The sequence below is a fragment of the Elgaria multicarinata genome, chromosome 4 (genome assembly GCF_023053635.1).
Source record: "Elgaria multicarinata webbii isolate HBS135686 ecotype San Diego chromosome 4, rElgMul1.1.pri, whole genome shotgun sequence".
Lineage (NCBI taxonomy): Eukaryota > Metazoa > Chordata > Lepidosauria > Squamata > Anguidae > Elgaria > Elgaria multicarinata.
This window is the reverse complement of record NC_086174.1, coordinates 1,362,776-1,388,230: the sequence shown is the minus strand read 5'-3', so window position 1 is coordinate 1,388,230 and position 25,455 is coordinate 1,362,776. Positions and strand designations below refer to the sequence as shown.

The 25,455-nt window shown below is 43.7% G+C and overlaps 2 protein-coding genes across 2 annotated transcripts in view; both read right to left on the bottom strand.

Annotated features, from left to right (window-relative positions):
• The window catches only part of RAB10 (RAB10, member RAS oncogene family), a 196,742-nt gene that overhangs the window by 5,977 nt on the left and 165,310 nt on the right, over nucleotides 1-25,455 (bottom strand). Inside the window, exon 3 of the mRNA XM_063123709.1 lies at nucleotides 6,152-6,212. Within this exon, the coding sequence (XP_062979779.1) occupies nucleotides 6,152-6,212 (61 nt within the window). The remainder of the gene's footprint in view (nucleotides 1-6,151; nucleotides 6,213-25,455) is intronic.
• The window catches only part of CLU (clusterin), a 445,162-nt gene that overhangs the window by 380,604 nt on the left and 39,103 nt on the right, over nucleotides 1-25,455 (bottom strand). The window lies entirely within an intron of this gene.

Here is a 25,455-nt window from a genome sequence, read left to right as displayed (position 1 = left end):
AGACTCCCTGTTGGAAGCTAGGCCCCAGAGGGAAAGGGCTGTGGGTGGGGTTTGCCTCTCTACTGCACCCTCATCCCAAGTACAGTGTTTTGCTGAATCTGCATGGGTGATCCCAAATTCTGGGGTCAGGGACACTGTTTGACTTTTGACTGTCCAGGGGCATGGTTTGACTTTCGACTGTCACAGCTTTCTAAGTGTGCTCGTGGCTCCCTGTGGCATGAGGCAGTAGAGGCCTGCCCTCTTCTAGGCTCAGGAGAAGGGCACAAACACTCCCCGGTGCTCATGATTTCCAGACGGAAAGGCGCACTAGACAGTGGCAAGCGCACCTGAGGACCCAACAGCGGTGGGTGGGAGGTTTTGTATAGACATCTTGGGCAGGTGAGCAAGACCCAGCAGCTGCCGACAGACACGGTATTGCAGTTCAGGAATGAAAAAGCAGCAGGAGTTTCTCCCCTTTCTTCTCCCAACTTCTACTCAATCCAATGAAGTCTTCTCCACACCATGTACACGTTCACAAACCTCTATCGCGTCCCCCTTACCCATGTTTCTAAACTGAAAGCTGAAAACATCGCAACTTTTTCCTCGCCGGTGCAGCTGCTCCAGCCCCAGTCATTTTGGTTTCTCTTTTCCAGCTCTACGAAAACCTTCTTGAGATGTAGAAACGAGAACTTCACGCGGCATTCCAGGTGTGGTCACACCGCAGAGGCGTTTGATTTTTTGAACTCTTTCCCAACGATTCCCAACATGGAATTTGCCATTTTCAGAGCAACTGCATGCTGGGTCAATGTTTTCATTGAGCTACCCACGATCCCTCCTGTCCAGGACAGTCACCACCAGCCCAGGCTCCATCAATGTATGTGAGGTAGGACTTTCTGCCCCAATGTGCATCACTTTACACTAAACCACAGCTGCTGATACCTCACTGGATGTGCAAACACGGGTCGACAGGTGCCAGACAACAGCACCACACTCACCTTCGCAAGCAGATTTTTCAAATCCTGTAAGCAAGCATTTTAATTGGGTCTCCAGTAGCTACCTCTATCTACAGTTGCTTAGGAAGATACTGTAAATCCCCCCAAATAACAGCAGAGCAACATGGGGAGGGTGCCCCTCCCACCTCTCCCAAGCATCATTTAATTTAGTTATCAAGAGGAACAGAGGAGATTCTGACTCTTAGAGTCATAGAATCATAGAATAGCAGAGTTGGAAGGGGCCTACAAGGCCATCGAGTCCAACCCCCTGCTCAATGCAGGAATCCACATTAAAGCATCCCTGACAGAGGGTTGTCCAGCTGCCTCTTGAAGGCCTCCAGTGTGGGAGAGCCCACCACCTCCCTAGGTAACTCATTCCATTGTCGTACTGCTCTAACAGTCAGGAAGTTTTTCCTGATGTCCAGCCGGAATATGGCTTCCTATAACTTGATCCCATTAGTCCGTGTCCTGCACTCTGGGAGGATCGAGAAGAGATCCTGGCCCTCCTCTGTGTGACAACCTTTTAAGTATTTGAAGAGTGCTATCATGTCTCCCCTCAATCTTCTCTTCTCTTCTCAACACACACCTGTCCCCTTCAGGAACACCGCCAACCTCACCGCAATATCCCTTCCTGCTTCCTCCTCAGAGAGGTAGCTGTGTGTTTCCTTTTTGCTGCAACAGACACCTTGTGGCACCTTGAAGAATATTATGGCAGAAGTTTTCACGGACTAGAGCCCACTTCCTCCGATGCATGGAGCATTATCCTCAATTGGCAGGAATACACGTGTATAGAGGGGCCTAGCAGACACACAGGGACTCAACCATGACCCTGGCTAGGGCTGGGGGAAGTGGGGGGGGGTTGGCATCCGGTACACACACAGCACTCACCAAATAAGATGCACGCCTGTCAGAGAACAAAGAACAGAGATGCATGCCCCAGAAACTCTTAAGACGGGGGGAACTGTTCACACCACAACTATGGCACATTGGAACTTTATGAATAACACAACAAATATTCAAGATGGGAAAATAAAAGCAGTAATACTGGAACACAGTGAATGGCTTAAGTTGGATATGTGTTGAAAGTTCGGTATCCGCCCTGGAGAATAATGCTTTTAGAAGGGAAGCGGTTTTGTAATCTTAATGCTTTTATATTAATAGCAGGAGCATCATATAATAGCTATAATGCATCGCCATGTTCTGAAATGCTAAGTAGTCCTTCTGGCACTGAAGGGAATTGTTTTCTTTAGCTGTGAAAGCTTTCTAGATTTTTACCACGGAATTTTATCAGAATCCTTATCGTTACCCTTTTAGCAATGTAGTTCCATTCCCATCGGGTTGGTCTCTCTAGCCAATTAAGTATCTCAACCCAGATTTTGATGGTCACCGATTTTAGAACGCTTTGTCATTTTCATCAAAACACAGAAAGCAGAAAAACAGGTTTTTTACAGTGGGGCTTCCCAAAATCTCTGGGAGTATGACTTGGTGGAAATGCCTACGGAAGTGTCTGTCCATGCATCTTTCATTTATTTCTATACCGCCAGATGGCCAGAGCTCTCTGGGCGGTTCACAAAAGTTAAAAGCACAAGGTGCAGCTTAAAATATAAAATATGGAAGCTTAAAACCACAATGTCAAAGTATCATCTGGAGCTGTCATCAATCAATCAATCAATCAAGCTATTCTGACTGGCAAGGCTCACTGTTTAATCACTGCATATTTAAAGCAGTACTTGACATACACACACACACACACACACACACACAGACCCCGCAGGCTGACAAGACAATGTTTAATAATCCACTAGCTGAGGAGATCAGGCTTGCCAGGCACCTCCCCTTGCAGGAGGGTGGGCAGCCCTGTGGTGTCTGCAGCTGCAGGATGTTCTGCTAACGTTGTCCAGCCAGGGGAGGCAGCGGTGGTGGTGGGAGCAGAAGGCAGGAAGCCCCCACCTCAAGCACAAGCACATATAGGAGCAAGGCGAGTGTTCGATTCCTGACACCCGTTGTCTGCCACTTCAGCTGCATAGCTGAGAGACAGCTGCTGCAAGGGGCCTTATATTGTTAGATCAATGTTCTTTTCACCCAAGGACGAGATCCAAACAGCCCTTAAGCACGAAGGGCTGTTTTGGATCTCGTCCTTGGGTGAAAGAACATCCACCTTCACCTGGGAAGGCCAACACAGCTTTCCTAGCAGATAACAAAACAGGATGAGGAGGAAATGGGAGCCCAGCAGTCATGGGTGCAAACTGGTATTGTAAGAAAGGGGACCGGAAGGCAAGACCCAGAAGACGGCATGGGAGAAGAGACAAGGAGCAATTGGGAGTTAAGCTGACAGAACAAATGAGGCAGAGGGAGGAAAGAGTGGCGGGTGGGTGGCAGAAAATCTCAATGTCAACTAACAAAAAACGACTGAGAGAATGCTTAGGGAGGGAGAAGGCAGAGAAAGGGGATGCAGGCCCCCAATGAAGCAGGTGAAGCAAAGATGTGCATTCAAATACTGTGCATGTGGAAAGAGAAAATATCAGTGCCATTCGGGGGGGATCGTGAAATCAGACGTTGCACTGACATTTTGCAACTGCAGAGGGGGGGGGTGTTATTTACCAATGAGAACGAGGTATTGGTGGGCGGCTGTTCCAGGATTTGCCACAGTGGCAGAGTGGCCAGCAGAGTGGACACCTGCCCACCTCGATGCCATCTCTGAGGGCGGTGGTGGGATGCGATCTGCCTCCCTTCCCCACCTGCCACTTGAACTCATGGGAAGAGCCCTCTTTATAAGGAAGTAGATGCTAAGAGCTGCAGATGTTGGTCACGCATGTATGCGTGAGGTTTCTTTAGTACTGAAGATGAACACTTGAGCTTCTGCACCAAACACCCTTCAGCAGAGTCTATTAACAACCTGCACCCGATTCACAGGACTTAGCTTTGCAAACCCTTTATACTGCCACCTAAACTTTTCAGCTAAAACCCTTCAAACATATCAGTGATTTACAGCCCCTCTTGGACAACTACACCCCTCACACAGTACCCAGGTGAGGGGAGAACAACCCCTGGTCAGGGCTGCCCTCCAGATGTCTTGGACTACAGCTCCCATCAGCCTAAGCCAGCATGGCAAATATTAAGGGATGGTTTATTGATTGATTTGATCCCTGCCTTTCTGCCAAAAATGGCACTCAAGGCGGCTTACAATCACTGATAATCAAAACCACATCCAAAATACAGCAAAATACGAAGCCCCGCCCCAGGTTGAGGAAGGTTGCCCTATGAGGAGAGACTGAAAGAACTGGGCATGTTTAGCCTGGAGAAGAGAAGATTGAGGGGAGACATGAGAGCACTCTTCAAAGACTTGAAAGGTTGTCACACAGAGGAGGGCCAGGATCTCTTCTCAATCCTCCCAGAGTGCAGGACACGGAATAACGGGCTCAAGTTAAAGGAAGCCAGATTCCAGCTGGACATCAGGAAAAACTTCCTGACTGTTAGAGCAGTACGACAATGGAATCAGTTCCCTAGGGAGGTTGTGGGCTCTCCCACCCTGGTGGCCTTCAAGAGGCAGCTGGACAACCACCTGTCAGGGATGCTTTAGGGTGGATTCCTGCATTGAGCAGGGGGTTGGACTTGATGGCCTTGTAGGCCCCTTCCAACTCTGCTATTCTATGAGTCTAAAACACAAGGGAGATTCTAGGAGCTGTAATCTGGGGGGTGGCAGTTTGCTTATCATGCCCTGGGTTGTAAGCCAAGTTTCAGTCAGATATCCAGCCTAACACAACTACCTACCAGCAACATACCACATTAACAGAGGGGCAGACCCAGATGCCAACTTTGTCCCCATACATCTATGCCAGCAACACAATGACAGGACCTAATATTTTAAAGATTTATTTATATTTTATTTATTTATTGCATTTATATACTGCCCCATAGCTGAAGCTCTCTGGGTGGTTTGCAAAAAAGATAAAGAGATCGTCTTTTATTATATGGTCCTAATAATGTTATCAATGTCGGCATCTTTTAACTGATATATCAGCCAGGCCCTGAGGCATTCCACACAGGAAAAAACGGGCCAGTCTCTAACACAAAAGAAAAAATGGGCACAAACCTGACATCAGAAATGACAATATTCAGGAGAAGAGGGGTGGGGGGAACATTTCACCCTTGCAGGACCCACTGTCAGTGACCTTATACATTGACCTGTCACAGTGACTATTCTTGAATAAAGGCAGATTGCAGCATGAAAAGGCGGAACTACAATTCATCAAGAGGTTCAATTCCTGGCAATCACACTACATGTATTAATCACCAATGCAGTCACATATGTGTTATCACCCAACAACTGTTTTGTGAACGGACACTGTTAAGCTAATTACCACACCGTACAGTCTGCATTTCAATTCCCTCTGAACTCACTGTTTACAATCATCTTCCCATTGCATGCTCCCATTGCATGCTCTCACACACACACATACAGGTAACTCAGAAAACACGCAACACCACGACTCATTTTGTTAGGCTAAGCACTAAACTATTCCTAAATTAGTTACACGGGCAAACTAAGCATGGGCAAACTGAAAATGCAGTGAACATGATGAGGTGGTGTGTAAATGTAAAGACAATCCATGGGTTGCTGAGCGAGAGTGAGAATGAGCACACTGCCTCCAGAGCCTTCATCACTTCCTCCTTCGATAAATAACCTGTGATTGCCCTGTTTATAGGTTGTTAGCGTGATCTCCCAAACTGGATGCTCTGGGCTGTTTAGGGGCTAAACAACCCAGAGTTAACCTACGATTTGTTGTTGGGTTATGGGTGGCTCACCAGAGTTAACCCTACCCAATCTATAAACAACCGAGATTGTCTGGGTTCAGATGTCATGCTAACATACAATGTATGGGGGAAATCATAGGTTGTTTTTTGAAAGTGGAAGTGAGGAGCGTGCCAGAGGCAGTGCTCCCACTCCCATTTGACAATCCATGGGTTATCCTTAGGTGCAAAGTCACTCCCTCCATCTAGATGTGTGAACCATGTCAATGTCAGATACTTACCTAGCCAATAATGAACATTTCCACCTCCTTTTGACTCAAATATAAAGAAATAATAGGGAGCCCTTTGATTCTGCCAAAAATGTTCATAAACGTACATACCTGCTTCTGGAGCAACTTACATGGAAAGAAATCTAAAGGATCACTTACCATATCTGTAGCTTTATCTTCTTTCCTTGCAATTCAACTGTTTTGATCTTGAAGTCTATCCCTATGAAATGAAACAAGAAGCAAAGTCAACAAGGAAGTATATAACACATCCGGGGGAGGGGGGGGGACAATTTTGAAAAGTACAGTTATGGAAACTTTGCCTACAAACACTCCATAAAGCGCTAGCCAATATCTCCAAAACTGCTGCTGCAGATTCAAAAACCAGCACAACTTCATACTGGTAATTAACAGCATACAATTCTTGCCCTACAACTTCTAAAACCACATAAACAAACCTCCCAAAGGCCAGTTTCAAGAACCAGAGTAAAAAGATAGCGTAGAATATATTTCTACACACTATGTAAGAATTTAAGAACAGCTGTGCTGGATCAGGCCAAGGATCCATCTGGTGCAGCATTCTGCTCCCACTGTGGCTGACTAGCTGCCTGCAGGAAGCCCACGAGCAACAGCACTCTCCTGGCCATGTTCCTTAGCAAATGGCACACACAGGCATACTACCTCTGATACTGGAGGTAGCATATAGCCATCGGGTTCATCGGGCTGAGAGTATGTGACTGGCCCAAAGTCACCAAGTGTTTTTTTCATGGCCGAATGGGGACTAGAACCTGGATCTCCCAACTCCAGTCCAACACCTTAGCCACTACACCACACTGGCTAAGAACTGAATCGGAGACCCGATGGCCTTGTAGGGTTGGACTTGTAGGGTTGGATGGGGTTGGACTTGATGGCCTTGTAGGCCCCTTCCAACTCTGCTATTCTATGATTCTATGAGACATTCTGCATGCAAAGGATGTGTTCTACAATTGAGATGCAGCCCTTCACCATGAGACAAGACTGTTCTCTTTCACACAGCCTTTTGGTTTCTCTGACACTTAGCTGAGACTTTCTGGGTGTTTTTATTATGCTGTTCTGTATCATCCTTGGAAGGTAAATTTTATTGTTTCTCGTTCTGCTGTTTGGGTTATGCTGTGCAAAGACATTTTAATTGATTGTAAGTTGCTTTGTGGGTTTTCACAAGATGGGGGGAGAGAGAAAAGAGAACAAATAATGTTGGCCCCAGGATGATCCACTTCAGTTTTGGGGGCAATTCTCATTCCAGCTGACCTTCCTGATCCTCTTCTGTGTTAAAATGCTTCTCTGACATTATACACAATTTTCATTAGAATGTTCCTCTACCAAAAATTTCAATAGCAAATAATGGAAACCAACCTGCCACCTAATTCATATTTGCATTTGAGAAAGCATAGCATAATTTAAATCAGTGGTTCCCAAAGGGGGCGGTGGGATTGCATAGGGGGGCATTAAGAGGCAAGGGGGCAGCAGGGGAGCGCTAAGAGGCGGCAGGGGGGCACTCAAGGTGGTCTTTTCCGTACCAGGAGTTTTGGTTACAGAAGGAAATTTCTGATCGCTATCCTGCACTATGGAGAGTTGTTCAGAAGCTCCTGGTTGCATTTCCAACATCATATTTGGTGGAATGTGGTTTTAGTGTGGTCTGCCTACTTCTCTCCAAGCAAAGAAATCGACTCCAGATTACTAAACGTGGTGATTTAAGACTCATGTTAAGTGACTTTAAACCAGACATTGGGAAACTGGTATCACTTCATCAAGCCCATCCATCCCATTAAGATTGTAGTGCCTGAATTTGCTTTCCTTTTCCCCCTCCTCCTCCTCCCTCCCAATCCCCTTTCCTTTTGTGTCATGTCTTTTAGATTGTAAGCCTGTGGGCAGAGACTGTCAAGAAATACTTTTGTAAGCTGCCGTGAGAGCCTTTTTTGGCTGAATGGCAGTATAAAAATCCTTAAATAAATAAATAAATAAATTAAGGATTTACAGAATAGTGAGGTCCTCTATCTACCCTAGTTACTAAATGTGGTATCTAATATTCTTGCTAAATGACTATCAGACTTTGAAAAGATGATATCACTGGATCAAGTTCACCAATTATGTTTAATTGAATAAACTAAAAAAATGTAATTGGATTTTGAATAAATATTCAATTGTTACTGTTTTGAATTTTATTGTTATTATCTTCCTTAGTGGGTCGTTGAAAACCGCTATTCTGAATAATGATTTTTATAGTGTAGGGTAGGGGGCACTGGGCATGAGTTTGTGGAACCAAGGGGGCGGTGACCTGAAAAAGTTTGGGAACCACTGATTTAAATCAACTCTCACCAGCCCTAGCCAAGGACGAGGGATGAAGGAAGTTGCTATCCAACACCTGGAGAGCCACACCTGCCCTATCCCTGATATACACTGACTGACCCTAGATACAGCTCAAGCATCCACAAAGTGACTGAAAACACGTTTAAAGAATGTAAGACATTCTGTACACCAGAGGGAGTGGAATTCAGTTGCTACATAGATCTCAATCAGTACTGTGGCCAAGGCCTCTGGCACGCCCCACCCCGCATGTTGAATCATGAGTCATAAATCTGAGTCATAACCATGTCTATTCTGTTTACTCAAACTCTCCCACAGTACCTTTCCCCTAATCCACCACTAAGATCAACAGAAGATTTTGTAATATCAGAAGCAGGAAACCAGCTAGGGAAGTAGTTGGGACCGTTGGATGACAATGGAGTTAAGGGTGTTCTAAAGGAGGGCAGGGAAATGGCAGAGAAGCTGAATGAATTCTTCGCATAGGAGTCCACTGCAGAAGATATAGGACAGATACCTGTGCCTGAACTGATGTTTTCAGGAAGGGAGTCTGAGGAACTGTGGTGACAAAAGATGAAGTTCTCAACCTTACTGACAAATAGAAAGCAAATAAATCATAAGGCCCAGGTGGTATTAATCCTAGAGTTCTCAAAGAACTCAAACATGAAATTGCTGATCTTCTAATCAAAATATGCAACATGTCCCTACGCTCAGCCTCAGTACAAGAGGACCAGATGATGGCCGATGTAGCACTTTTTTTTTTTTAAGGGATTCAGGCGGGACCCGGGAAATTACAGGCCAGTTAGCTTAACGTCTGCTCTGGGTAAATTCGTTGAAAAGCATCATTAAAGACAAAACTAGTAAGCATATAGAAGAAAACAAATCAAGACGGCTTCCGCAAAGGTAAATCCTGTCTCATTAATCTTCCTGAGCAAACTTAACAGTCAAAGAACAAGAGAAGAGGTCCTCTTACGGATCAGTAACTGATTAAAGAACAGAAAGAGAGTAGGAATAAATGGTAAATTCTCCCAATGCAGGGAAGTAAATAGTGGGGTCCCCCAGGGATCAGTATTGGGGCCAATTCTTTTCAACTTGTTCATAAATGTGAACCGCCCAGAGAGCTTCGGCTATGGGGCGGTATACAAATGCAATAAATAAATAAATGATCTGGAATTAGGAGTAAGCAGTGAAGTGGCCAAGTTTACCAATGACACCCAATTATTTAAGGTGGTTAAAACAAAAAGGGATTGTGAAGAGCTCCAAAAGAAACTCCCCAAGGTGGGAGAGTGGACAGCCAAATGGCAGATGTGGTAAGCAGGTGTAAAGTGACGCACGTTGGGGCACAAAATCCCAACCAACTATAACCCGATGGGATCTGAGCTGGCGGTGACCGAACAAGAAAGAGATCTTGGGGTTGTGGTGGACAACTCAATTCAAATGCCAACCCAATGTGCGGCCACAGTAAAGAAGGCAAACTCCATGGTTAGGCAGTTAGAAAAGGAATTGAGAATAAAACGGCCAGTATCATACAAGCTTTATACAAATCTATGGTGCGACCACACTTAGAATACTGTGTACAGTTCTGGTCACCACACCTAAAAAAAGATATTATCAAGCCAGAAGAAGGGCAACTAAAACGATTAAGGGGCTGTATCTCCCCTGTAAGGGAAGGTTACATGAACTGGGATTGTTTAGCTTGGAAAAAAAGAGGCTAAGGGGAGACATGATAGAGGTGGACAAAATGCTGCGTGGTGTGAAGAATGTGGATACGGAGACATTTTTCTCCCTCTCTCAAAATACTAGAACCCAGTGGGGTCATCCCATGAAGCTGATTGGTGGGAAGTACAGGAAAGATAAGAGAAAATACTCCTGCACACAGCGCATAGTTAAACTATGGAATTCACTACCACAAGGTGTAGTGATGGCCACCCATTTGGATGGCTTTAAAAGGGGGTTGGATAAATTCCTGGAGGAGGAGGCTATCCATGGCTACTAGTCCAGATGGCTAAGTGCAATCTCCAGTATCAGGGGCAGTAAGGTGTATACACTAGCTGCTGGGGAACATGGGTAGGAAGGTGCTGGTGCATCGTGTTCTGGCTTGTGTGTCCCTGGATGTGCGAACAGAATGCTGGACTAGATTTATTTATTTACAATATTTATATACCGCTTCCCATTCAAAATTTCGGAGTAGTGTACAAGATAAAATAAAATAAAAACAGAATAAAACACTTTAAAATAGATTTTAAAAGAAGCAAAATGTATAGTGAACCATGGCTGGTCATTCAGGAAAGGCTTAATGGAATGGACCCTTGGTCTGATCCAGCATGGCCCTTCTTACGTAAGCAGCCTATTTATTTATTTATTTATTTCATTTCTATACCACCCAATAGCCAAAGCTCTCTGGGTGGTTCATGAATGTATTAATGTAGGTTATTTTAAGCTGTCAAAACCAAAATGTTTTTCGCAATCATGGAAGATTGACACATGAATTTATAAGCTCTCATGCTCCTACATTCTCTAGGAGTCTGTGGGATTCGTTTTTAACTAAAACTGAAGTCATGAACCTTCCCAAGTTTTGTTCGCACTATGAACACATATCAACATTACACTTGGATTAGCACAGCAACAACTGAAAGTGCAAAGCAATTAGACAAGGTCTTGTGAAGTCTTAATGAATTAAAATGTGGTCTTGAATATTACAGGAGGAGACGATATGAGTAATAGTGAGGGAAGCCAAAGGTGAGAAAACTTTCATACTATGAAACAGATCAGCCCAGGGCCCTCTATACATGGAGAGTTTAGTATGCCAAGGCTACAGCCCTAATGGGAGTGAGCACCATTCAATTCTTCTGGGTAGTTTTACATAGGATTGCTCTGCAAATCAGATTAAAGATTTTCTCCTCATGCATAAACAGATAAATGTGTAGACCAAGTGACAAGGGGAAATGAACATTTTCCAGGAGGAGTTGTGCAACCTTAGAGGCCAGGCTATCCTTGTCTAGGACACAGTGAAGCTGGCACAGAAACCAAAGCTGTTCATAAGCCACAGAAGTCATTTGGGCTTCTAATGACAACAATGAATCCGGGAGTGAAACCTTATCTAGTAGAGAGGGAGTCCATAATCCCCGTACCTGGGAATCACCCACCCATGGAGACTCCATCTTGTTGATTTACCCTCAGTCTATCGGCCTTCATCCAACCCATCACTGTCACAAGGCACTGGTTCAGAATACGCACAGCATCATACTGATGACACCTTGTCCCAAATCTCTTAATGACCGCCACCCCCAGGGGCTTCTTGTAAATATTAAAAAGCACTGAGAAAAGATGGGACCTAGCCACCCAAAGCTACTTTCTGGAACCATCGCCACAAGTAGGAGTGGAACCATTATAATTCATGTTAAAAACTTGGAAACCCTTCAAATTCCATTTAAACATTTTGTACCAAATTAAGTTTATATTTTGGGTCCTCTATTTTGACGCTAACATTCATGGGGTCCCCAACATGGCACCCAAAACGTATTTATTTTCCTCATTTTTAAAATGCACACACACGGATTTCTATGAAATGTATATGACCTTTCAGCAGTTATACATGGGCAGCAACAAAAATAGACCAAATATCCAAATACGTATCCACCTATATGCTACCCTTTCAAATACTGAAAGTGTATTAAGGTCCTCAATCCATTGCATTATAGGAGATGAGTGTTTATTCTGCAAATGTTTTAACTGTAGTCTTTTACCTGTCAAAAGGGTCAGAGAATCCATTCATGCTGACCATACCTCCATGAAGCAGGTAAATAATTTAAAAGAGCATGTACATCAGTGAATATTAAAAATTGTTTCAGTAGATCAGTACATTTTTTTTTGTAATAACCTCCCCACAGAAAGAAGCACCTACTGGACATTTCCAAAAGATATACCTAAAAGAAGCATTAGCTGTGCTGCACTGCCAGCAATTAGCTAAATTGCACAATCCCTCATTAAAGATGTGTTGCGTTGTCCAATAGACACGAGGCAAGGGTTTTTGCTGAATAAGACACAGCCTGAGGTCCTCACAGGTGAAAGGGAGACACCAAAGCAACAGTCCAGGGATTAGGAATTTCATGGCGGTGCCCACAGCAGTATCTCAAATTTCCAAGTATCTCAAATTTCCAAGTCCTGATGTGATAGCTTTTCTTCCTTAAACAGGGGAGAGTTCCTTCGTCTTTATAGCAAGGAAAAGATTTATCAATGGAACACAATACAGTTTGCAAATCCTAAGAAGTAGCGACTCACAAGTTGCCATGTGGGCCTCATATTGCTCCCACGCAAACCAAGCCCAATTCCCTCTTAAATCAGAAGACTACGAGCGTTTCAAATATGTACTGACTGGGTAAACTCAGAAAATGTGATTCACTGCCTGCCAATGCTGCTACTCAGGGAAAGGAAAGGAAAGGAACCTCTCGTGCAAGCACTGAGTCATTACTGACTCTTGGAGGGACGCCAGCTTCCGCTGACGTTTTCTTGGCAGGCCTTATAGCGGGATGGTTTGCCGTTGCCTTCCCCGGCCATTATTACCTTTCCCCCAGCTAACTGGGTACTCATTTGACCGACCTCGGAAGGATGGAAGGCTGAGTCGACCCGAGCCGGCTGCCTGAGAACCAGCTTCCGCTGGGCTCGAACTCAGGCCGTGGGGAGTTTCAGCTGCAGAAACTGCTGCTTTACCGCTCTGCACCACACAAGGCTGCTACTCAAGAGCGGTGCAAATGCAACACTAGTCACTTTCTTAATCATGATTGGCTTTAAGGTTACCTCTTAACCAATGTGTGCCGATCAGCTTCTCACCAAGGAAAGCAACTACATGAGGCTTCAGAAAGAAGGGAGAATGGTGGAGGGAGGTGGGTGTTGTGTGTGTGCGTACTTCCCCATGTGCTTGTCTGCTTGAAATCCATCCTCTGCTTTTCTCAAGAGATGAAGATTTATTTCATTTCTATGCTGCTAAACAGCTGAAGTTCTCTGGGCGGTTTACAACAATTCATAAGATAATAAAATACAGCCTAAAAATTTAAACAATTTAAAATTTAAAACAATTTAGACAGCTAAAAACAGTGTCAATAAAATTCTAGACCTGCTTAGACAACTAGCGTTAAGTGCCATCTCATATTCCATGAAAAATGTGTGGGAGTAGAGGGCAGTCCTAACGTGGCTGTGTGTGTTCCCACCATGACTACTGCTCCTGCAGCACCCGTCTTTCTATAGACAAGATAAAAGGGTCCAGTTCAAAAATTAAGAAGCGAAAGGCTTATATCACATAGCTCACTTATATGTAAATAAGCAGCCACTGATCAACTGAGAAAGGAGCTGGAGGAAGTACCAGCTGATTGTCTACAACTACACCAGGCTGCTTACTTTTTAGCAAACAAATGCCTGAAAGCCCGGGCAATCCAGAGGCTCCCCGCATTTGAAGATAATTAAGAGTACTGAATAATCCAAAAAAATAACCAGTGTTAGGTTCGTAAAGGATTTTAATCAACTACACAATGAGCAATCTTGAAGGCCTTAAAACAATTGGGGAAGAAAACATCAGCGAGCAAATTGGTGACAATGTGGAAGCGGAAACCATTAAAATCAGTCTCCACAAATGTAAGGCAATTAAGCACTTAAATTAATTTATAAGTGGCATATTACACCACTAATACTTCCACAAATAGCAGGCACACATTCACTGGAATGTTGGAGAGGCTTGGTTGTGTCCCTTAAAGAATTTTTGGGATTTACTGAACAACAGATTTTTAAAAACCAACAACAACAATTAGTGCCTGTGGCAGGGGCCCCTCGGTGGTGGTGGTGGGGCCAATGCCCCCCCCCCTCAGCCTCCTTCTTGTCCTCTCCCACCTGCTGGCGGAGATGGCTGTGGCGAGTGAATTGGTGGCGGGCGGGTGGGTGGCCACTTTTACACAAAGTGCAATTTGAATTAAACGTATCTGCTATAATTTGTTGAGCTTCTAGTGCTTTGAATCAGCATCAGGAAGAATTGAAAGCAATGTTTTGATGAACCATCTGTCCTGCTGTGTCATCTTCAAAATGTCACTAGATTAAGCAACAGGGTTCTAAGACTGCACATCCAACACAAAGTAAAATGAAGTCCTAGATATTCTTTCTAACGTTCTTTAAATATTCATCCAAGAATATTTATTCAGTTTAATTTCAGTGGTGTGTTTTTTAAAAAAAGCTGCCTATCTCCACACACTACCTTCAACTCCAAAGCATTTTTTCTTTAAAATGGCAAGCAAGGGCATGTCTAGTTGCTGAAACACTGAACAGAAGCACTTCACACTGCAACACTTGGTTGCAGATCCCACTTGCACCTTTTATTGATGATCATCGCTGCTCCATTACAGCAGATGAATTGATCCTCCTCACAATAGCTCAGACCACAATAATGACGTCACTGAACCCTCAGCAGCAATGTCAGTCCTCCTCCTCCTCACTCCTTTGTAGATCCCCAAGGGGGAAAACATGCAGGCACTTTTACATGGGAATGGCGTTACAGTCAACCTTTGCCAAGTTTGCTAGCAAGAGCTATATATATCAGAGATGGGAATTAGAACATTTCTTCTAAACCTATGTATGTATACAATTTTGTTGCTAGGGTTTGGCACTTCCTTTAGCTTTGCATCCTCCTCCTCCTCCTCACTATAACACAGTAATATTTGAGACATTTGCCCATCAACTTGGCAGATATGTCAATGTGCCTATTCCAATATGCTTGCTTTTGTGCATTTTTGTTTTTTGTTTTTTTGGTGATAAGCCACAATAGACAAGAGCACACAGAGGCCCGATTTGCTTGTCACGACTACCCAGCATTTTAAAAAACCCTGGGTTGTCAATGAATGGGAGTGAGCGAGTGAACTAGCTCCCAGCCACGCGATCGTTCCCACTGCACAAGGGAGGAATCAAACAATCCAGGAATGCTCCATTCCTGGGTTGTTTATCTTGACATCCAAACCCATAACTCTAGGCGATTGGGGGAGAGAGAATTCAGAATTGGAACCCATGGTTAAACCATGGGTTGAATAGTCACTGGGTTGTTTAGCTCAGAGCGCCTGCTTGTTCTGAACTACCCAGAATTTTAACGTGCGAACCGCATCAGAGGTAAAGCTATTCAGAAACCATTTCCCCAGGAATCTGCAAAGCATGTGACGTGATGAGCTCCCTGCACCACCCCTGCCCCTTCCTGGCCTCTGCATTCTTACCCATACCACACCCTACAGTTTCCTCCTTATGCACCTTGAGGTGCTTCTACAGGCAAGAGTACACTGCCCAGCCTGTATAAAAACCGATGATTGTAAACCAATCAAACTTGTAAACCAAGTTTTATTGTAAAACTTAAATCAGAATTTTTCAAAGTTAAATAGCAAATACAAAGTTTCTCTTAGAATAACTACATTAATATTAAATAACCTGAATATAAGCACGTTGGACCTACAGTTAGCCTCTAAACTGAATCAGATACGTTGAGTTAAAGGAGGCTTTTAATATTTATTTATTTTATTTATTTATTTATTACATTTTTATACCGCCCAATAGCCGAAGCTCTCTGGGCGGTTCTCTGATTAATAGAATCAGAGAATAGCAGAGTTGGAAGGGGACTCTAAGGCTATCGAGTCCAACCCAATGCAGGAATCCACCCTAAAGCATCCCTGACAGATGGCTGTCCAGCTGCCTCTTGAAGGCCTCTAGCGTGGGAGAGCCCACAACCTCCCTAGGTCACTGGTTCCACTGTCATACTGCTCTAACAGTCAGGAAGTTTTTCCTGATGTCCAGCTGGAATCTGGCTTCCTTTAACTTGAGCCCGTTTTTCTACGTAAAATTGCCACTTCCAGGGCAGGGGACAGTGGCGGCCCCCGGGTGGGCTCCAAGGAGGGCAATGCAGCGACTGCCAATCACCAGGAATTGCCCACCTTTGAAACAGATGCAAGGCTGTAAGGACCAAACAGTAAATAATACTCTTGCTGAAAATGTATGTAGTTTAGTGGTCAAATTTGCACCATTGTTTAGGAAAGATGTGAAGTATCAAGGGAAATTTGGTTTATGACTTAAACCAGTCTTTCCTCCTTGCCTTATCAATTTAAATTAATCCACTCTGACCCAGCTTAACTGTACTTGTGATGCATTGGCCTCTATTAAACAAGAGAGCAAGTGAACAAGTAATCTACAAGGGCAGGAGGGCTCTTGTTTCATACACACCTGCCAGTCACTACCAGAAGGTGACTCAGATGCTGTTCTGTATTGGTGGCCTTTAAAAAATTTGGAAGCGTCCTACTAGATCAACCAGTGTTTGTGTGAATGCGCAAGACTGATGGGGAGTTGTTGTTGTTGTTGTTGTTATTATTATATCCCACCCTTTTCCCAGTACTGGGACTCAAGGCAGTTTACAACATTAAAACATGTACAATTAAAACATATAAATATAAATTACAAATGTTAAAATAGAATTAAACCTACAGCAAAATTAAAAACATGTTAAAAGTAACAGGTTAATAGGGAGAGAGGGGAGAGATAATCTGACGAGTAACACTGGGGACAGCATGTTGAACTTGATGGCCTTGAAACTGGTCCAACATTGCACTAATACACTGAAGCTATTAAAATACCAACTGAGATGACCATAATAGGTGTGGTAAATTTCTGGAAGATTTAAAGTTCTCATCTAGATACTAGTGAAGAAAACTGTACTTTCATAGAATCATAGAACAGCAGAGTTGGAAGGGGCCTAAAGGGCCATCGAGTCCAACCCCCTGCTCAATGCAGGAATCCACCCTAAAGCATCCCTGACAGAGGGTTGTCCAGCTGCCTCCTGAAGGCCTCTAGTGTGGGAGAGCCCACAACCTCCCTAGGTAACTGATTCCATTGTCGTGCTGCTCTAACAGTCAGGACTGCTCTAACAGCTTTAAGCTGCACATGCCACACCTAGCATATCTGTTCTGTACCACACCCTAGTCAGGTAGAGCGGGTGAATGCTACTAGCAAAAAGGGCAAAGCCACTACACTTTCACATGAAAACTATGTCTGAGGGTGTTGAAGGAGTGGATGTGACGGAACGAAGGATACTAGTTCTGCCTGACAGATCACCCACTTGTTAATCTTTTGCTTCTGATGCACCATTACTAAAATGTGAAAACTAAGGTAGACAGAGCTACAATGCCATTATAACATCTTTATAGCATCTTTATAAGTCTTTAGCAGCACTGTAGGAAGAGTAGACCTAATTCTCCCTAGCAAGACTCCATGGGAAACACTTTAATTGTTTTTGAAGCATGGTCAAGAGGGAATTGGCTGCTGCTACTAGCCATCTTCCATGCCTCCTCTGCTTCAAGGGACGCCACAGCTCTTCAGACTGCAAAGAAGGAGAGGGGCAGTTGATAAGCCCTGTTCCAAGCATTCTAGCCTTGAAAGTAGGGAAGGAGAACTGGCTAGCAATAATATAAATCAGAACTGAAGTGTTAAGAGAATGCCTCTGCCAGGAAGCAGACCAACTCTACTGAGATGCAGTCTTCAGAACTGCCCAGTGGCATTGCTAGAGATGGCCAGACTGGGGCAATTTATTAATTTTATTCTAACATTTCGAACTGCCCCCAACATTTATTCATGAGTTCCACAGGCTTCCTGGGATTAGTAGGCAAAAAGCAGATGTGCTTTTTATACTGTATTTTGTATTTGTGCTTTTAACCTGTTGGTTGTTTTATTATGGTTTTAATTTTTGTGAACCGCCCAGAGAGCTTCGGCTATTGGGCGGTATAAAAATGTAATAAATTAAATAAATAAATAAATAAATGTAGAGCTGTATGTCATCTGCATTTTATTTTATTGGTGACTAAGAAGGAACCTTGTGAAATGCCAAAGACCACAGGAAGAAGAAAAGACTCCCACCCACCCCACTAAGCACCTTGTTCTGAAACCAACCAGCCAGCCAGGACTGGAGCCACCATAACGCCATGCCGCCTAAGCCCAACCCTCCCAGGTGATCCAGAAGACTACCACATTGAAAGCAAGCTGCTGAGACATCCAGGAGAACTAACAGCATTGCATTCCCCCTGCCCATTCCCCAGTGTAAAACTTCCACCAGGATGACCAAGGCTGATTCTGTTCCAAAACCAGCCCTGGACCCAGATTGAAATGAATCTGAGTATTCAGTATCCTCCGATACAACCTGGATTCGAGAAGCCATGGATGCAGTCGGTGGTCCCAGGTTCAATTCCTGGCTTCTCCAATTAGGGCAAGAAAAGAATCCTACTTGAAACCCTCAAGAGCTGCTGCCAGTCAGTTTCAACAATAATGTGCTAGATCAGCCTTCCTCAACCTGGGGCGCTCCAGAGCTGGCTGGGGCATTCTGGGAGTTGTAGTCCAACACATCTGGAGCGCCCCAGGTTGAGGAAGGCTGTAGATGGTCTGGTGGGACTGACTCAATATAAGGCAACTTCTTCCTATGTTCCATAGGATGATAGTTATCACAGACTACAAGGTCTAGATTTTGTTTTTTTCAGGAGGCGCCTAACCACCTCCTCCTTAAAGTTGGTAGGCCCAATGGTAACTTCCATGTTAGACCTACACAACCCAGCTTTAGCAAATTGTAAGCAGCAGCCACTCCAGAGCTGGGCAACAACTGCTGAAAGCCAAAGCAGACCTGGCGTTTCTTATGCAGTTTGCCCTTACATACTTGGTTTTTTGAAAAATAGCCAGCGCAGGTCACCAAGTGCACCAGACTGCCACTTCCCCACCTCTCGGTCTACATTCCTCGTCGACACAGAGTCCAGCAGCACAAAAAATGGCTCCACATTTTCCATGGTCAAGGAAGGAAGGGCGAGCACATCCAAGCAAAGGATGCCAAGGCACCCAAGGTCACCTTAGAAAGAAGAACTAGAGAAGTTTAACTATTTGTTACGAAAACTGCAATGCTATCTGCTCAAACCAAACATTCTTGGCAGTAACCTAAGCTGCAGTCAATGCATATATGAAATAACACCAACGTTAACGTTTTTAGCTTTGCCAGTAAATGGATATGAACCTCTTTAAAATGATATCCTTTGATTCAGGTTTTTACAGAAACAAACACACACACACCACCCTACCATAACGAAAAAGCATTCCATACAAGTTCACATAACTTATGTCAAAAGGGGGGGGGGGGGGGAGAGAGACAAAGCAACTTCTGAAGTAAGGCTAGCACCAAAGGTGTGGAACAGATTTTTTTTTTAAAAAAAACCAGTGCCTTGTTTTCCATGGAAATTCTTCCTTCTCTTAAGTTCATCAGTAATAGTGAATGAATGGTTGTCACACAAGGGAGGGCCAGGATCTCCTCTTGATCCTCCCAGAGTGCAGGACACAGAATAACGGGCTCAATTAAAGGAAGCCAGACTCCGGCTGGACAGCAGGAAAAACTTCCTGACAGTTAGAGCAGTACGACAATGGAACCAGTTACCTAGGGAGGCTGTGGGCTCTCCCACACTAGAGGCATTCAAGAGGCAGCTGGACAACCCTCTGTCAGGGATGCTTTAGGGTGGATTCCTGCATTGAGCAGGGGGTTGGACTCCATGGCCTTATAGGTCCCTTGCAACACTACTATTCTATGATTCTATGAATGTCAATAGCAAATATAACGTTATGTGTAGGCTTGGCAGTTTAAAAGTTGTAATTAATATTTTTAGGTGATCATCCCTAGCAAGTTTGTGAGAGAATACAAGTATCTCTCAGTGTGAAACGGAGCTAAAAAAATAGTGATGGAGAAATTACAGCACACTGTATTTCCTGTGTGGTTTACCCCAGGAATTGCCGGGGACAAGCCTAGCCACAAACTAACTGCCTCCCACAAACTCATTGTTTCCGCTTTCAATTAACAACCTAGGATCATCCCATTCCTGGATTGCTCAATGACATGCAAACCCAGGAACTCTGGGTTGTTTATAGGTTAAGCAATCCAGAGTTCACCGATGAACAAACCACAGACATTTGTTGGGTTAACTCTGGGTTGTGTAATCCATAAAGAACACAGTTTCTGTGTTTGCAGAAGCATCCCAGGAATCGGCATTCCTGGATTGTTACATGAAAGCAGAAATGGTGATTGCGAGAGAAACAGCATGCTCATCGCTGGCCATTCCTGTGTTAAAAAACCCAGGAATTGCAGCATGATGTGCAAACCAGCTCACTGTCAACTGACTGCCTTTTTGACCATGGTGAAATTGAGGCATCTAGGTTCCTGGCCCGGTGTCATGACTAGGCCTGTTCCCCTTAGGCTGGGGGAAGGAGTTTCAGGCGATCAATCAGAATCAGATTCTGAAGCAGAAGAGACAGCACCAGAAACGTACCAGCCTATATGGTGAGTGGAGGAGGTCACTCTCACAGCTGGGAATGAACCTTCGCCAGACCTTACCATTGAAAACGGTAACAATACACATTGTCTCTCTTAGTGTGCATAGTTTTGCCTAGAGGAAAGTTCCTAGAGGCTGAACTCTCTTCAGGTGGGAAGAGATGTTTATTGCCTGAATAAAGCTTTGTGGATTACGTGGCAGGCCTCTTCATTGCCTCCCAATAAGGCGGGAGGTTTTGGGAAACACGAAACCCCGCAGCAAACACTGCACTTAGCAAAGCTTCCCCCAGTGGTGACCTAATATGAACGCCCAAGCAGTCATCAGTGGCGAAGGCCACTGTGCAACAGGCAGAGAGCACTGGACTATGACCACAGAGGTCCAGCTGTAAATCCTCACTGACTCATGACGCTCATCAGACAATATTGGGCCAGACAATAATGCTCTCAGCCTAACCTTTCTCACAGGATCTGCGCAAAGATAAAAAAGCGTGGAGGGAAAGACTATGCATATTGCATGGACTATGCACAGAAGATTGAGGGGAGACATGATAGCACTCTTCAAATACTTAAAAGGTTGTCACACAGAGGAGGGCCGGGATCTCTTCTCAATCCTCCCAGAGTGCAGGACATGGAATAACGGGCTCAAGTTACAGGAAGCCAGATTCCGGCTGGACATCAGGAAAAACTTCCTGGCTGTTAGAGCAGTACAACAATGGAATCAGTTACCTAGGGAGGTTGTGGGCTCTCTCACACTAGAGGCCTTCAAGAGGCAGCTGGACAACCATCTGTCAGGGATGCTTTAGGGTGGATTCCTGCATTGGGCAGGGGGTTGGTCTCAATGGCCTTGTAGGCCCCTTCCAACTCTGCTTTTCTACGATTCTATGATATCTCCCTGAAGCTTCTTGGGGAAAGGTGGGGAATAAAAGAGCAGATTATGCTCTTTTTTAAGTTAAGGTCATTCCCCCCCCCCCCACACACACAAAATAACAGCTAATTAGCTTAGGTATCAAATCTGCTGATGACCATCTTTGTAGTGATTGTAACGTGAATGTTTTAAAAGTCTCTGAGCCCAATCCTATTCTGAACAGGTGTGGTTGCAACAGGTTTTGAAAGCCTGTATGAGATAAAGCAGGTCCATTTAAAGCAGCCATTTGAATTTTAAAAAATATTCATTTGTTTTTCAAAAAAATCAGATTTTTAAAACTTAAATCCAATTTTGTTTATTTAAATAGTTTTTTCAAAACAAATCATAACAGACTAACTTCCTCTAACTTAAAAAATAATATAGTTACAATCAAATCTCATCATAAACAGACTAAACCTACCGATCAAACATGGGCTTTAATTTCAGCTTTAATCTCATGAAAATGGCTAAAATAGAGGAATTAGTTAAGACAAAAAGACAAGATACCAAGGTGGGTAAAATTGATGCTCAAAAATCCCCAAAACTGATTTGTTCCAAATCTCAATCGGATTATTTCTGCCCAGTAACTATCAAAACTTACTTTGGCCTATCAGTCATGAGCATTTTGACTTTTGTTTGCTACTTTATATTCTCATACTAATATGAAGACAGCAACCCAATACCAACTTACCTATGAGTAAGCCCATTGAACTCAATGGAACTTATTTCTGAGGAGATTATGGGATTGCGCTGTTAACCCAAACTGTCATGGATGCTAGTCATAAGAAAGGCCCAGTATGGGAATGTTTTAAAATATCCCCTTCATAGGCAAAAAAGAAAAAGGAAAGCATGAAAACATGTACAATGAGACAAAGAGATGCAAAACCTTCTTCTAAGAATGGAACGGAGTCCACTCCTCTTCAGGATTGCAAAGATACCAAATCTTGCATGTTCCAAATGAATATAAATTGAATGAGTCCTACACAATGTCTGGATACACTGAAAAAACAGCCTCTGAATTGTAGCTGGAACGTTACAAAAACACCTGGATTCATTAATGCCTCAGCAACAGCAGCTTCCTCCCCGCCCTTAAAATATATATGGAATGTTGGACTGATCAAGATGCTACTCTGATTTCTTAGAATTATACCCAGCTCTTCCTTCTAGGACTTGAAACTGCAAAATGGGTCACATTAATAACCCACCTTGTTATTCTTAATATTAATTGAAATATGAAGAGAAACCCAAGCTACTTAAACTACCTAAAGACGATAGTGTACACACTGGTAACTTCGAGGCTCGACTTCTGCAATGCGCTCTACATGGGGCTACCTTTGTGCCTAGTCCGGAAACTTAAATTAGTCCAAAATATGGCAGCCAGGCTGGTCACTGGTACACCTAGGGGTGACTACATTACACCAGTTTTAAAATCACTTGACTAAGTGAAGTATCTCTTCACTCTTCCAATTAGTTTCTGGGTGAAGTACAACGTGTTGGTTATTACCTTTAAAGCCCTACATGGTTTGGGCTCAGGCTACCTGCGGGATCACTTTTTCCCATACAATCCGCCCCACACACTCAGGTCCTCTGGGAAGAATCTACTTCAGTCAACCAAAACTAGATTCACAACTGTTACCCAGAGGACCTTCTCTTCTGCTGCTCCCAGACTGTGGAATGGCCTGCTGGAGAAGATTCGGCAACTTGACAGTCTTTTAGAATTTAAAAAAGCAATAAAGACTGATCTATTCCGGCAGGCCTACCCAGTGAAATTTTAGAATGTTTTGAGGATGTTTTAATCATGTATGCTATGTTTTAATCAATTTTTAATGTGTTTTATATTCATTGTTGTTCCCCGCCTTGATTCAAGTGGAGAGGCAGGTAAGAAATAAAGTATTATTATTTGTTCTATATTGACACATTAATGGATCATTGGTGGATTAGGACCCAATGACTGGGTTCAGATGTCACAAGTTTGCAGTGTGTAATAAAATTCCTGAGGCACTGCCTTAGGTAACTTCCAAAAGGTATTTGGCAAAGGTATTCTACTTCAGAAGGGCAGGTTCATCCTCTTATGGATTGCAATTGGGTTAAAAACCAGGAAAAGGAGAGCGCAAGTGGATACTGACTGGATGCAGAGACTCTCCAGAGCCTCAGACGGATGCTCTTCCCAGCTCTACCTGCCGGGGACTGAATTTGAGACCTTTCTGCCTGCAAAACCCCCATTCATTGAATTTCCCCAAAAAAGCATATTCAGCATAAGAACATGGGAAAGGGATGAACGATAAAACAGAAAATGCTGTGATTACATTACATAAAAACGGGACACCCATATTTAGGATGCCACGAAGAATTCTGTTTGCCTCTTATAAAATAAAAACCAAAAGATGAATCATTGTGCCCTTGGTTCCTATGACGAAAGGTGGAAGAAGTTGGGCCTTTTTAGTTTAGAAGATTATGGGGTGGGGGGAGAGAAGTATGCAACTTCATAAAATTGTAAGAAGTATGGAAAATTTAAGTAGAGAAGCAATTATCTCCACGTGCCAACTCCCTCACCAACTCAAGAATGGTTTACATATAACCAAATGAGACAGTCCCTGCCGGCAGGCTTACAATCATAGAACAGTAGAGTTGGAAGGAGCCTTCAAGTCCAACCTCCTGCTCAATGCAGGAATCCACCTTAAGGCATCCCTGACAGGTGGCTGTCCAGCTGCCTCTTGAATGCCTCTAGTGTGGGAGAGGCCACGACCTCCCTAGGTAATTGGTTCGACTGTCGTACTACTCTATCTAAACTGTCATACTACATGACACAGGATGGAAAGGGAAAGGGAATGAATGTCTTCACTCACCCTACTTTGGCCCTATAAAAGCACTAGAGAAATTCATGGAAGACACACCTACCACGACAGGAACCTCCACAATCAAAGGCGATTTACCTGTAATTACCAAATGCAGAGAACCAACAAGGGAGGGCTGTTCCTATCATGACCTGCATGCAAACTGCGCAGGGACATCCCACAGGCTAATAAATGAAACTAAGTGCTGGACTAAATGAACATTTGGTTTTATCTAGTAACGTAATTCTCATGTAGACTTATGCCAACTGCAATTGCCTTTTGTCATAGCAACAACTCAAGAAGCTTAATTCCGTTGGTTACTGATGATCCAATAAATCATCACTTATAATGCTGGCCCTAATCTTCTATTTTTACTTCTATTTTATTCTAGGTTCCAAAGAAGAGGAATAGAAGTTCTGTCACTTGTGGTCCAGCTGCTTCTTTAACAAGCACACAGCAAATTGCCCATTAGAGCTTTGATCAGATCTTGCATTTTATTTATTTGCTTATTTATTACATTTATATATCGCCCCATAGCCGAAGCTCTCTGGGTGGTTTACAGGCCCTGAAGTGGACATTTTATTGTGTTCAATGAGAACTTCACGCTTCTCCAACAATTCTACCGTACGTTTTCCCATCCTTCAACTCATTAAGAGCACACAATAACTTCCCAATTCACAAAGTTTCCTTCAACATTTCACAAAACTTATGCTGCAAAAAGTAAGATGTTTTACTCATTTTGATGAACTTAAAGCTTTCCTTCCAAGACAAAGGGAATTCAACTGCTTTTGGTCAGAAGGATGTAATTGTTCTCCCACTTCTGAGATGGAAAAGGGGGTGATTCATTCCTTGTTAAAATCACTGTGCTGTAAGGGGATACTGTAAATGTGTGGTTTTTTTACTCTCTTATTGAAGGGAGTCATGACCTCTACCATCATTCTCATGCCTATAAACTAAGCCACTGAATAGCTATTTTAGGAGGCCAGAGAAAACAATGTCATGAAGATGTGTTCTGCACAGCAAGATCAGGGACAAG